General features: G+C 35.5%; 1 protein-coding gene across 9 annotated transcripts in view; it reads right to left on the reverse strand.

Moving 5' to 3' along the window:
• The window catches only part of REPS1 (RALBP1 associated Eps domain containing 1), a 71,006-nt gene that overhangs the window by 27,738 nt on the left and 29,023 nt on the right, over positions 1–14,245 (reverse strand). For 8 of the 9 annotated variants that reach the window (XM_076333717.1, XM_076333721.1, XM_076333716.1 and 5 more), the window contains exons 4-8: positions 11,242–11,395; positions 4,589–4,716; positions 3,951–4,113; positions 3,578–3,641; positions 2,553–2,707 (exon numbers count right to left, since the gene is read on the reverse strand). In XM_076333717.1, the coding sequence (XP_076189832.1) occupies positions 2,553–2,707; positions 3,578–3,641; positions 3,951–4,113; positions 4,589–4,716; positions 11,242–11,395 (664 nt within the window). The remainder of the gene's footprint in view (positions 1–2,552; positions 2,708–3,577; positions 3,642–3,950; positions 4,114–4,588; positions 4,717–11,241; positions 11,396–14,245) is intronic. The other variant, XM_076333718.1, reaches the window with a different exon arrangement.

The raw sequence follows: 14,245 nt of genomic DNA on the forward strand, positions 1-14,245 counted from the left end.
ATGAGGGAGAGGCTGCCAGACTGGACCACAAGAGTTCTTCTCTCCCTCTGTCTGAACAGAGACATAGGGTGCAGGGAGCCCTCTGTTACTTTCCTTTCTGCTGGCCACTAGTTCAGAAGTCAAAATGGAAAGAAACAGCAAGTTTCAAGCGCAGAGCAGAAGCGTGGAAGACCAAGCGGAAAGTTTCTAACAAAAGGACAGAATTAATAAGGGTATTGCTAGCACTTTTGAAATAAACGTTAACCATCTTGCACATTGGTTTAAAAAGACATTCAAGTAATTCGCCTTCTTGAACAGTTTGAAAGTATGTTATTCACACTGAGGCTTCAGTCAGCAGAAGATGATCACTAACAATTTCTTTGAGAAAGTTGTATCCCATGAAAGAAGTGCACTCAAAAAGACGCTCCAGTGCCATACTTTACAGTTTCTATTTCCGAGAAGGCTGTTGGAAGCAAGCTTTATTGAAATACAGCTTTTATGGGAACTAGAAAGAAAAAATTATTACAGAAATATAACTGGTTGATCTTTCTAGGCTGATTTACAGTCCTTCAGTTGAACCCATGTAATTTAACATGCACATTAGTCTGCACATAGACCTATGACTAACTTTTAATTTAGATTAAAATAGTAAACGTATACTGGAAGTTTGGACTGTTGTAACTACAAGTAAAACTATAGTCAAGTCAGTAATTTCTCCTAAAGTCTTTTATTCAACATACAAGTTTTGGTGATAAATCATGTTGGTGCTAGAAAAGATTTGCTATTTCCAATACTGGAGGCCCAAATTAAAAAAAAAAAAAAATCTAGTTAACTGGATAAAACTCAACAAGTTTACAAGAACTGTCAGTTTTCATTGTAGCTATTAATAACAGCAGAATCAAGTATCAATCAGAACTTTTTTTTTTTAAGCACAGCTTACACAGCACGGTAACCTTTTAACATTCACTAGAACAGGGTAACTTCCCTTTAATACCAAAGGGAAAAACTTTTTTTTTTAACTGCTTTTAAAAGTAGTTTTTCCTCAATTTAAAAGCCACTTTGTACCTCATGAAAATAAGTCAAAGTTTTATATTAACAAAGTTGCCTGTAAAATAAGAACAATAAACATACACATAACACTTTTTAGTTTAATGTCCAATTTATAAAGTTTCCAGACAACTTCAGTTAAATGATAAAAGCCTTGAAATTTACTACCAATAAAGGCAGTAGAAGATCAGGTATAGATATAGTTGGGGTTTTTTGTTTTGTTTTTTTTGTGGGTTTTTTGTGTTGTTTTTTTTTTTAAACTAACAATGTTTTATACAAATAAATTTTACTCCATTTCCTATCAAGATTTTTGGCCATCACCTTAACACAAAAATAGACAGAATGGGTAGGTTTCAGACACTTACTAGGTATTCACCGAATTAATTGTAGATACTTCTTATGTATGTCTTCGTGATAGTAAAATGCTTATTCATACTGAAAACACTTCAGTTGTGGCTGACTGCTGTTGGAAAGGTTCTCTGAGGAGCTAAGCTAGTCCCACAAAAAGTGGTTTAATTATCAAAGCAGAGGTAGTAAGAGCCACAGTATCTAGTTTAAGAACTCGTCAATAATTGTCAGATGAGTCTTTGACATCCTACAAACACAGTATGAAGAGATCCCCTTTGAAATATTTAGTAAAAAGAAATAAAATTCTAGGAAATCATAGTACCTGTGAACCCACAGTATAACCTGACTTTCCAAGCAAAGACTGCTTGTTAAAAAGTAACCTAAAGCAGTTTTAAAATATTGAGTTTCCTTTATCTGTTTTAAAATAAAAAAGAAAGATGGCCACAAGCATCCTGTTTTTAAACACCACTTCTACATGGAACAGTAGTTTGCTTTTCAGTTACGGGACCAGGTTTTTGGCACATATTAACAAACCATTGAATGTATGAGTTCTGCTTATCTGGGAGCATCCAAAGGTAAAGGACTATGCACAGAAAGACTAGGTGCCAAAGCAATGGAGGATAAATCCTGCTGTCAAGCCAGGAGTAGAATTAAAAAAAAAAAAACAAAAAACAAAACACAAAATCCGTGCTACTGATCCTGTACTTTTAAACTACACAGTCCTACCTCTAGCATTGAATCTGGGAATATTTTCTAAGTACCTTCAAGACTCAGAAATTCATGCCGTATTTTCAGAAATGAGGGTGAACAGAAAGCATATTCATTTGAAAGCAAGTTTGAAGTACAGCTGGATTGGGAATTTGGAATACAATAGCTGATCATGAATAAAATCCATACTATGACAATCTTGTTTTCCTTAACTTTTAAAGGACACAGGCAGTATTTCCAAATATAACAGTCAATATGTGCACTGTTCCTAAATAATATCTCCCTGTATAGAAATACGTATGTGTTCAGATTAGCTCTGAGCAGTGATTTAAGATTTCTAAAAATTGCACATTGCTTTACTTCATACTGACTAATGTGTTACACAAACTTATAAATATCTGCTGATATACTGTAACCTTAACTATACCATCATTTAAAAATAGTGGAATTTGTGTTGAAGCATGTCTTACCTGTGGAGTCTTCCAAATCAATCAGTTTGGGCATTAAACTTTCAGGTAACTTTTCTGGCAAATCATACCCATTCTTCCTAGCAACTACCAGATGAAATGCAGCACAGAACTCATCCAATGTCAGTGCACCATCTTTATCAAAATCTGACAGTTCCCTAAAAAGGAAAACTTAGTATAAATAACATTTCTTAAGGTTATTTTATTTCCAAAAGACACACTTCTGTTGTGCTACTTGGAAGATCAAAGAATGCAGTTTATAGTTCATTTTACCCTATGAAACACTTCATATTAGCAGTACATGCTTTATTCTTCAAAGAAGATGAGCCTTCATTAATAATGTTTCTTAGACCTTAAAGATCATTTAAACCCACTTTTATCTCTCCAGGTTTTTAATTCATTTAAGCCAGTACTACACAATATTATTGGCCTCAGATTTTTGGCAAAGTATACTAAAGAAATGATAGTGCTGAGGCAACGTGGTTTATTTTAGATGGGAAAATACCTGAATTAGAAATCACTACACTGAAAGAAAGATCCAATCTGCCAAGGTAAGCCATTTAATGATAGCATGCAATGATGCAGTACAAATTTTAGAATACAATGAAATACAAGCTTTGCACCAAGTCAAAGCTAAATTTGTCATCAAGTCCCACTAAGTGCATTTAAAAATATTTGCATCTGTACGTTTCATTTAAACTTAGACTTGAATAAAGAAATACAGATAAGGAATTAAGTATTTAAATTTAAATGCATCTTTAACAATAAAAACATCAAATAAATTACTTCTTACTCTGAAGTATTTGAAATTTCTTCAAAAGCTCAAAATGCCTTGTAAATAGTGCTAGCCTAGACCCATTAAAGCCCACTAAAATAATATTGGTATAAATGTGAGTAGGACTGAACATACTACAGTACTAGTGAAATTTCACTTAATAACAACTTCTGGTAAGTAGATTATTAGATGACTGCCAGACAGCTGTCATCTTTCTAAATAATTATCCTGAACAAAGACACATCACACTTACCAAATATGAGAAAGTTCAAGAATAGGTAGTTTTGACTTAGTGAAAAATTCTTTAGCTGCAGATCCTGAAAAATTACAACAACCATTTTTAGTATTTAAAGCAAGTTAAATCATTAGAAGACTTACAGTTATGGTAAAGGAGATGAGCTATTTAGCAAAGGCTTTGGGAAAAAAGGCACTAATTACCAGGGTTAAAAGAAGGAAAAAGGCAAATTAGTTTCAAGTCCTTTCCTCAATTACACTGGACTTTACTAGAATATTATCAGTAAAATGTAGAACTTTCTTCAAAATGGTATGTAAACCTAAGTAAACAACAAAGTCTTTGTAACAGAACTGCTGTACCCACAATTATATTTTTTTAAAGAGTAACTTACCTGGTATAAATCCATTTAGATCAGGTTGAATGGTTTTAAACTGATTAACATAATACTGCCTTTGTTCATCAGTTATTTTCCAGGGGTCATCATAACTACTTGATTGCCTACGAATTTCATTTGTTGTTGTAGCTGATGCTACAGTTCGTACTGTTGTCTGGTCCTGAAATGAAATATTTTTCCTCAGTATTATCTACCTAAAATGCTTCTATGATTCTCAACTTCTTGCCTTCAAAAAATAAAGCATAGTTAAATCTCGCTGTAGTTTAAAAACTGCAGGAAACTATCAGCAGATTGCATCTACAGGATAATGACGGTATTTTTGCACACTGATAGATATGGATAGGAATGACTGCAGGCATGTAAGCAGAAAAAAAGTATGGCACATATGCAAAAAAGCTAAACACAAATGTTTTAAAGTCATAATTGTTGACATTTTTTAAATTAGTATCTTTCAGTTAATCATTCCAAATAAAGTCAACTCAATGAAACAAGTATCTGTTGGGTAAACAGCACTGAATAGAGTACAGCACAGATACACAGTAAACATCTGCAATGAAAATCGTAAAAAAAAGGAAAAAAAAGGATTGCAACATCAATCTGAATGAAGCAAATCAAATACCAATAAAGTGTCACACCTGGACAGAAGCAGGATGCATGGCTAAAAGAGCACTGGTTGGTGGGGTATCTGCAAAACTGACCCAATTTTCTTGATGGGGTGGTGGTGAATGGCCAGACCATATGGGATCACTAGAAGTAGATGAGCCTGAAAGTAGAAGAAACATTTCCTTTTCAAAAGACAACCTTGAAAACTGCGTAAGAACTATGGATATGGAAAGCAGTCAAAAAAAAAAAAAATCTGAAACACATGCTCCTGTCAGGGAGATACACACTTGTAGAATGGTGAAGAAAATGAAAACCAAATTGCACCAAGGTGACAAAGTTCACCTCCTGACAACTCACTCCTGTAGATTTTTACATTAGGTCAGCTTAAATCTGTTCTAAAAAGACAGAAGTGAGGAACAAGCTTATTGCAACATGTGTAAAATGTAAATTGGGTTTTACCCATTTAATGGGTTTTGAATGAGTTAATACTCCACATTTTCACTTAATTGAAATGAGTAACACTTGTATGGACAAACAGCTATTTAAAAGCGGCATATGATATTAGCATGCAACTTTATTATAATTTTTTTTTTTTTTTTTTGAGTTTAGTTTGCCATTCAAAGAACAAAGCCTTGGAAATTCCTCTTAAGAATCAGGCTTTTTGCCACAGATAATTTTTTTTCCTAAATTATTTCTAGACTAGCTTAACTCAGTTGCTTAAAAACAGTCCAAAAATAATAAAAGGCATCCATATAGAGTGCTGACATCTGCTATCTAATAACTACCTGGAACACAATAATTGAGATTCACCCAGTGCCTTGTTACAATCTACTTCTGAAGTACTGCTGATGTTCAATGTCTTAATATTGAAATAATGATGAAGCAAATATAGAAAGATTTGGCCACTCACTGCTCTATATAGAAAACCTTCAAAATTCTCTTAAATTGCAGTTGCAAATTAAAAATTTAAGGAACTCCGATCGGACGGAAAAAATCCCATCGAGAACAAGTCTAGAAGAATCCCAGGAATCCATTCTACTCCTTGACTCCTAAAAGAAATGAACTCCTTAAATCTAAACAGCGGATGTGAAACTGATTAATCTACTCTTCTTGCACAACTAAATGCTTTCTCTTGAAATATGTTAAAGTCATACTTAGATAGGAATTTCTGCCTCACATGTAGAAGCAGGTTTCCCTTTAAAAGGCAGGTCAACTTCCTGTGAGCTTCTGTAAACCCTCCACAGCCCACAAACAAGAATACATTAATGTCATAATTTTAATCCTGCCACTAAGAACTAAATTGAAGCAATAAACCCCAAGAATTTATTGTCAAGATGCTGACTAAAAAAATATTGCTATGAGAAGTCCATTTATACATAGGTAATCTATTTATGAAGCTGACCAATATCAACAATTTCAGGTTCTTGGAGACTGATGACACTGCTAGTACACAATCTGCAGTAAACAAAGTGAAGGAAATCTGAGAGTCAGTGAGGCACACTGAGGGCTAACATCTAAAGTGACAGTAACATTGCTAGTATACAAAATTGCTATTTAATATCTGGCAGTATACAATTACTCTTTCATTCCACAAATGACCATTTTCCTAGGAGAAAGTAATGAGAGAGATGCATAGAACTGGTTTATCTTTGCTCTTCTCCTATGTACAATAGCCATAATTGTGCACAACACACTTAATCTTGCATTATGTAGAGTAAAATTTGAGATTTCCAGGGGGAGAAAGATTTTTGAAGGAGGAGATAAGTCAAATATAGAAAATTGAGATGTTACATTATTTCTGAATTTCATCAAAATATGAGACTAATACCAAGGGGCTTTTTGGTTTTTTGTTTGTTTTTAAGTCAGCTTTACTAGGATAAAAAGCCACTATTAACTACTCCTTTTGTTCCCAAATTTGTCCTCCACTTCTGGAAGCTCCTGATGTGGCCTGGAGCTTCTAGTGACTTTATCCAAAATTGCTGAGAATAAAGGCAATGAGTTTGACAATGCTGTTTGCCTTGGGGTTCTTCTTCAGTAGCTGGCCTAACTCTAAAACACTAGAATGAAACATGCAGGAAAGCTCAGTCTCCCTCCACCTGGTCTCTCTCAGCACAGGGCTAACAGACAGTAAGATTCAGACAAGTCCTCCCCGTCTCTCCTATGGATATGCCACACTCAAATTTTGCTTTTCATACAATGGCTCTCCCCTTCTCTGCCCCTCAGACACTATTGCCACTAACCTTATATATGTTTACTCCGCCTTTACTTCTCCCAACAGCTTGTCTTAGTACAGTTCAATTTGTACCCCACTTAGCACAGCACCTCTTCCAAAGCAGTAGTTTCACAGCAATGGAGATGCCAGTAGCACCAAATTGTCATACATTTGTAGTACTTTACAAGTATTACAAGAACTGTTTCCTTCCTCCCCTGTTCAAATTATCCCAACAAGAATATTCTTGCTTTACTGTTCCTGTTATTCACTCTGTCATGCAACATTTTAGGACACAGGATGGGAAGGTTGGAGAACACTGGAGAAAGATTACTTTACTAGTAACTGTGGACACCTGGATCTACACACATACTCATGGACTGCCACCAGCCAGTAATTCAATTCTCAATCATTAAAACTACATCTATTTGACATTTGAATTAGAGATAGTCACCCCTCACTTTCTTCTCAAACTACAAAACCAGACTGGGAACACAGGTAGAAGGGAAGGTGGAAGAAAATTGGGTCACAGAGAAGACTCAGAACAATCAGTGTATTTTTATTTTTTTACGATTTGTAACCCAATGAAGAAACAACCTTCAAAGGTCTCTGTGCATTTTCATCAGTGAGAACACCATTAACAGCACTTTGAATGGAGAGTATGCTTAAGACCAATTATCAGATTTGAACTAGCTGAAGTCTAATGCACTATGTTTAGTATGAAGACCTAACTTGAATTCCTGTGCCTGCTCTATATCCTTCTCCTCTAGCTTGAATATCTTACCAACACATTGATAACTAGTGGAAAATGATCTCTCTTCCTGTGGGACAAAAGTTACCCCCTCACTTTAAGCTACAAATGTAAGAAATGGTCTATCTAGATAACATCTGAGTAGCTTGTACTTTTAAATAACTATACAAATGTGGGTCAACTTACAGAGAACTAAATTTTCAACTAACTTTGTAAACTAGCAAGAGCTCTCCTTACCATCAATTTGCAATGAAACAAAACCAGAAGGTCAGTCCAATTTTGGCAATAAGATAAAACGCTGTAGAGCTCTTCCCTCCCTGAACAATCACGTCCAGGTAAGAATAATCCTTAACTTGTAACAAGGCCAATTATCAACAGACATTTAAACAGTAACTAAGAGACAAAGGACTATTCAGTCCCCTGCAAGCACAGTAAGCATCTTAGGACTCTAAAGATGCAAATGAACTCTTAGCACAGTAGACATGTTTCACTTCTGTCCATGAACTTTTCTGGTTCTTGATTTCATGAACTGCAGCAAAATCTCTCCCAACGAGGAAAAGAAAGAAGTGTGGCTTAGGGCTGCAAGTTCTCCTACATATTCAGACATCAAAACAGAACTCTGATGTAATGCCAAGGAAAGCTAACAGAGGTCCTATGACTGAACAGAAAACCTCAGATTTTTTGACTAGTTTGAAATAATTGTCTGGATACTACCAACATAAATGCTCTGCTTTGCTTCCAGTCCAAACAGACTACAAGGCAATAAAAAATAGTTTCTAGTCCCTGTTTTGACATGCCACTCAACTATCATTTGAAGTGGGGAAGGGGTTCTTTCTCTTTAGGTTGTCACAGTCAGAATCCTTCTAGCAGCTGAAGCTGTAGTACAAAATGAGCTGAAAAGGTAAAAGTATGAAGTTTTTTTTTTCCTTCTCTTGTAACTATAGGAATAGGAGGCTCTCATCTCATATACAATTCTGTTTCCTACAAAGGGTTCAGTCATCCACTGTATTATTCTATGAAGACTGATCTAGAAAAAAATATTAAAGAGATCAGAGATGAAAGCCAGAACTGAGACATAACAACATGATTTTTGAACAGCTTTATCTTAAACTGTTAAATCCAAGACACCTGGAAGACTTGAGAGACTCAGGTTTTAATAGAATTCACTCAGACATTTAAGGATGAGACCTGAACTTCATTCTACACAGGTGATCAACATCTGTCACCGAACTTTTAATTCCTGATATTAAAGTAAAATACATGCACCCTTTGGGGCTCTCTTTACAAAAAGCCTTGAAGAAAGATGGTAACAAGCCTTGGTTTCTGATTTCAGGTCACTTGTGTGTAAGCACACTGAACTAGTCATGACAAAGCCTCGGGGTCCAGCTACTTATGAAGCATCACTAACACTATCCTAACTGAATTATTGGACAACACAGCAGCAAAAAAAATTTTAAAAACCAAACTCTTCTGCTCTGTTGAGATGAGAACAGGTTTTCTTCCTCAAGAAATTGAGAACTACAGCTAGAAGTTATGCTTAAGACTTCTGATACAAGACAAGGTGTAAGATTTTTAAAAACAACAATTGAGTTATTATCTAATAATTATTGTACAGCCCAATTTGATACAGAAAGCACTATTTAATTTTGTTCATGGTGGGAGTATGATGATGCCCTGGAGTGTCTTTACTATGCATAAGTCAGAATCTTCCTGTTTAAACACATCTTTCTCCTAACAAAAAAAAATGTTGTTTTGATTTTTGTCCTTCTGGTTTAAGGCAACATGCTGTTTATTACTAGACCCATCAGAAACATTTTCACACTTGAGGTTCCATGCTTTCAGTTGACAACCCCACTACCTCAAACAATGTTTCACGTAATGTGAAATACAAGCAGAGAGACCTGGGTTCTTATTTTTCTTGGATCACAAGTGAAATGGTATAGCCCTGCCTTAAATCCTACTGAAATAATATGACATACTTGCAAATTACCTGCTTTCTCAAGAACATCTTGCATCAGAATCAAGATGAGCTTGCAGTGCTGATTTTAAGAAAAGTAACCAACAGTCTATTTAGTTCTACCTAAATGTCAGCAGAACGTAACTTTTCTACAAAATACTGTCCTTAAAAAGTAGGCTCAAGAGAGGGAAAGAGAATGACGAACTGTCTACAACAGCTGAAATTCAAAGGAATAATCAATCATCTGCAATGCAAAAGAATCACCCACAGTGAATCAGGATGACGTTTTTTGTTAAAATAATATATGAAAATCCACTCTACCCTTAGCATTGGCAGAACAGACAATTCTTCTATAGCAGTATCTCCAAATTACTTTGAACACACTATGAATGCGTTTCAGTATGGAATATAAAATTGACGAATATTGAGCTAGTTCAGAAATATTTTCAAACTACTACTGAAAAATTTATCCATTAGACATCACAGGGAAAGCATTGCCAAACTGAAATATTAACATGGTGTTACAACTTTATTTTTAAGAGGACAATATTAAACTCTTCAACAGTAGGAACAGTCTGCATACTTTCCCGGAATCCTTGACTTCATAAGTTAGAAAAACTTCACAAGTTAGAAATCAGCTACCAAACTCATATTTCAGCTTGCAAGAAAAGCAAATCAACTAAACTATGCAAGAAAAAAGTAAAGAAATTGACTGCTGAAAAATCACAATGCCTGGACTGAACCCTTAGAAGTGATTATATGTGCAATGAGCAGGCTAATAATCTTCATTTTTTTTATTCCAAATTGACTGGCACTTACTAGCAAATAACATTCAGGACACTGGCATAAACCTCTGCATACAACCCATTTCACTTCTAAAATAAGTTTAATTTCCTTATCCAACCAATTCTAACAACAGAATCCCTGGTCCTCCATGGATGCTTTTAACTACAGAATGATAAATTGAAAGGTAACATCAGTTTTGGAATATCACAACTGAAATCAACCAACCAACCACAGTTCAATCTGAAACTACAGCCTACAAAATACAACATATTATTCAGCAGTATCATCAAAAACAGAACCTGAACTAGAATTGCTCCACTGTTCCCAAATTTATTAAGTCTATCAGATATCAGAAAACAGAACTTTTTGAAATATGAGATATTAAGGGGAAAAGCTTTTTAAATCTGAACACAGCGATACAACAACAGGGAGGGTCTTCATGTTAAATGAAGAACAATAAAGGATGAAAAGGTGACTGAAACAAGTGGTTCTACCTTGACAGACTGGAGATACAGTAGCTTCAGTTACATTTACATAAACTTTAAAGAAAGCAAAAAAAATGTTAAGAGAATTAGTTGTTCTGTCAATTCATCTAATCTACCAGAAACATAATTCAAACAACCAACACATCATCTGCTGTTTTCCCTTCAGCTCCCCTTGTTTTTGGGTATACTGACAGTTCCTGCACAATTTCAACAAGATGTCAGTTTTGTATTAGAAAACCTTCCACTGGGAAACTTCTGTACTCTCTTTCCCTCCCTCCAAACTCTGAGCATTTCCCATACCACACTAAGAAATGGATCCGCCATATGCAACACCACAGATTCCACAGTGCTGCCATACACAGGAACATTTGAAACTGCAAGAAAGTTTCCAGGATTGGAAAATACAAAGATAAACTGCCCTAAACTCATTTAATATACTTATTTAAGAATTCCACAACTTTGGGTTACAGCTGAAGCATAACAGAAGACATTTATACCTGGTTGTGCTTCACTAAATGGAGCCCAAAAAGGCCCAGGTCCAGCAAGAGGTCGTTCATTATTCCCTCCGCTGGGATGGCGGTTGTGCTTCCTCCATGTATGTGGAGAGGTTGGTGGGGATTGCTGTGGTGAAACAACTGGAGATGTGGACTCCTAATAAAACAAAGGAACCTTTTAAGTTTTTTACTAAATAACTAAATACATAAAAGCCTATCTAAAACCATTATTTCTAGGAACAACCAACACTGCAGTTAAAGTCTCATTTTAGAGAGTGAAAATTTTAGTAGTTACAAAAATGAGGGAACAGGAGAAGTCAGGTACAGTATGACTGGAACTGGACACATTCACTTCAAACAACGTCATCTAATATATTTTTAACTTGGCATTCTTAAGACAACAGCAATACCAAGTTAAATGACTTAGCTACAAAGGAAACTAGATTATAAGACTTACTTTCACTTGTGATAAAAGTTACATTTGAACCCAGGTCTCAAAAGAAAATATTACTTACTGTACAACTTATTATCATACCTAATTTTCATCAAGTGATTCACAATCAGTTACTTTCATTTAAAAGACAAACCAGAATTAAACATTGAAAAAAAATCACTAGACAGGCCACATTATTTTTTTTTAATATGCAAAAACATAGATGTGTTTTTTTCAAAGAATGATGCCATCTAGGATATACTTCTCTGCTGTACAAATTACAAGGTAGTTTTGCCCTGATGTTAAGGCTCAAGCTTCTCTTTAATCTCATATTCTACTATATTCTCCCTGAACAGGTAGGAAAACAGAGAATCACACGTGCAATTTCTACCTGGAATCAGTTCTCATGAGACATTCAGATTACCAGATTATTCCATTTCAAATAAAATACAAAGGAAAAATCATTTATATTGTACAAAGTATTTATATAGTAGAAAGTAATTTCCTCCCTATATCTAGATCTTTTGAAATTCCTGTGTGCCGTTATCTCCCAATCTGAACTAAACTGTATTAGTAAAACAAGTACAACAAGAAAGCAAAGCTTGAGCTCCGAGTTTCCTGAAAGTAAAAACAAAGCTAAAAATCTCAAAATCTGTTTCAGCAGTAGACAAAAAAAAAGTTTGGTACTCTATGTTAACAACTGTTAACATACTATCCACCACCAACAGCCAGACTGACTGTAAACTTCTACATGATTCCCAAAACTGAACTGGTTTACTTTGCCGAATATTCAAAGGTCATTATGCTTTTTAATCAATATTATATCTGTAAAAGTCTAAAAGTCAATGAGTAAGTGCCATAAACAAGCTTTTCCCCATGCAAGGTACATACTAAAGCTACATGCACCCTAACAAAAACGTTTTAGGGCCATGATGACTGGTTACTTTCTAATGTGTTGATGTAAACTTTCACTTTTTTCCCCCCCTCTGATTTTCATATTTCCTGGGATACAAGGCCAGCCTGGTTGATTCTGCAACTGAGGTATTTTCTGAAAGTTCTGACCATTGAGTCAGATTTCTTTAAATAAGTTCCTAGGCCACAAGATTTTGAACTTTCCATTCAAAGCATTTAAATGATGCCCATATGTATTGGCAAAGAGTATTACAAAGTGTCTGGGAGCAGTACTAATTCACTTCAACTTTTAATTCAGAGACCAGCTGATTGCACAAAGTCACTGGTTTTCCACAGTACCTCCACCAGTTCAAGATTTTTTGTTGCAGTTACATGCCTTTCTGAAATTTGCCTGAAGATTCCTTCTCTTAGCATCTTACTTGACAAGGAATTTATTTTAGATGACAGTACATTCTTACCCTTACAAGTACATGGGGGCAAGAGGGGAAGGAGCGAGGGTATCCAGAGTACCACTTGCAGGCTGGAAGCTAGAACCGAGGTTGAATGGTTAGTCCGCTTAGCATAGTGCAACAGGTGCTAGGAGAACCGTCATGACGCATCACTGAAATCAATGAAAAGCTTCCTCTTCCATTGGCTTTTATACAAGCCATCTTTTATCAAACATGATTTGAAGGATGTTTGAATTTTTAGACAAAATACCATGAGTAAACCTAGGGAAAGCTATGCTTGGTCACAGACACTATTCATTTACTCCAGTACTCTTACTCTGATAAGTCAGATGGTCCAGAAAGACACAGAAGAAAACCTGAGGCAGACAAACATATGATAGTCTACCTAAAGGAAACCACTCACTACTTCTAGTAACTGCATGTGAACATTAAAACTCTTGACACATAGTCCTCATGAAGCAGCCTTGCCCTAATGAAGCTGACAACCCTCGCTATTCAGTAAGCCTCCGTCTAACATTTGGCCTTATGCTCAAGGCATAGGAAGAAATTGTAAGTATGATCCTCAACTTCAGTTCTTCTAAATGTTTACTTTACATGTGGTTCATGTGATTCCATAAAGCATGTAATAATGGTAATCATATCGTCAGAAGTACAAGCATAATAAATAATTAACTTTGTTCTCAATGTTCCAGTCAACGTTGTATCAGAATTCTGAACATTTACAGATTTCTCACAATTGATTTGGAGCTTTGGCTTACAGACTCCAAAATTATATAAAAACATGTCACCAATTCTGATGTTAAAAAGCTTCTGGAAGAGGGACAAGCCACATCTTCAGTTTTAACATCATTACAAGAGACACATTCCCAAAACAGTTTAAACCAAATTTAGATGGCATTACTGTGGCACCATCTTTCCCCTGTGCAATCCCAGTCGCTCTCATATACCACTCATGGCATTCATTGATCCAGCTTACTAGAAGCTTAGGAGAGCTAAACTCTTTATTTTTTTTTTAAATATGTATATGTGTGTGTGTACACATATTTGCGTGTGTCTGTGTGTGTATATACACACATATAAAATGGCTTAGCCAAAATACTGATGGCTCAATGCAAGTGTAAAGAAGGAAGATGCAAGCCAGAAAAGACTGGGGAAGAGGCAGGACTGTGGAAACATTGACTCAGATTCAAAAGCAGTCATGGGAAAACACAGT

Source organism: Aptenodytes patagonicus, chromosome 3 (genome assembly GCF_965638725.1).
Source record: "Aptenodytes patagonicus chromosome 3, bAptPat1.pri.cur, whole genome shotgun sequence".
NCBI classification, from domain to species: domain Eukaryota; kingdom Metazoa; phylum Chordata; class Aves; order Sphenisciformes; family Spheniscidae; genus Aptenodytes; species Aptenodytes patagonicus.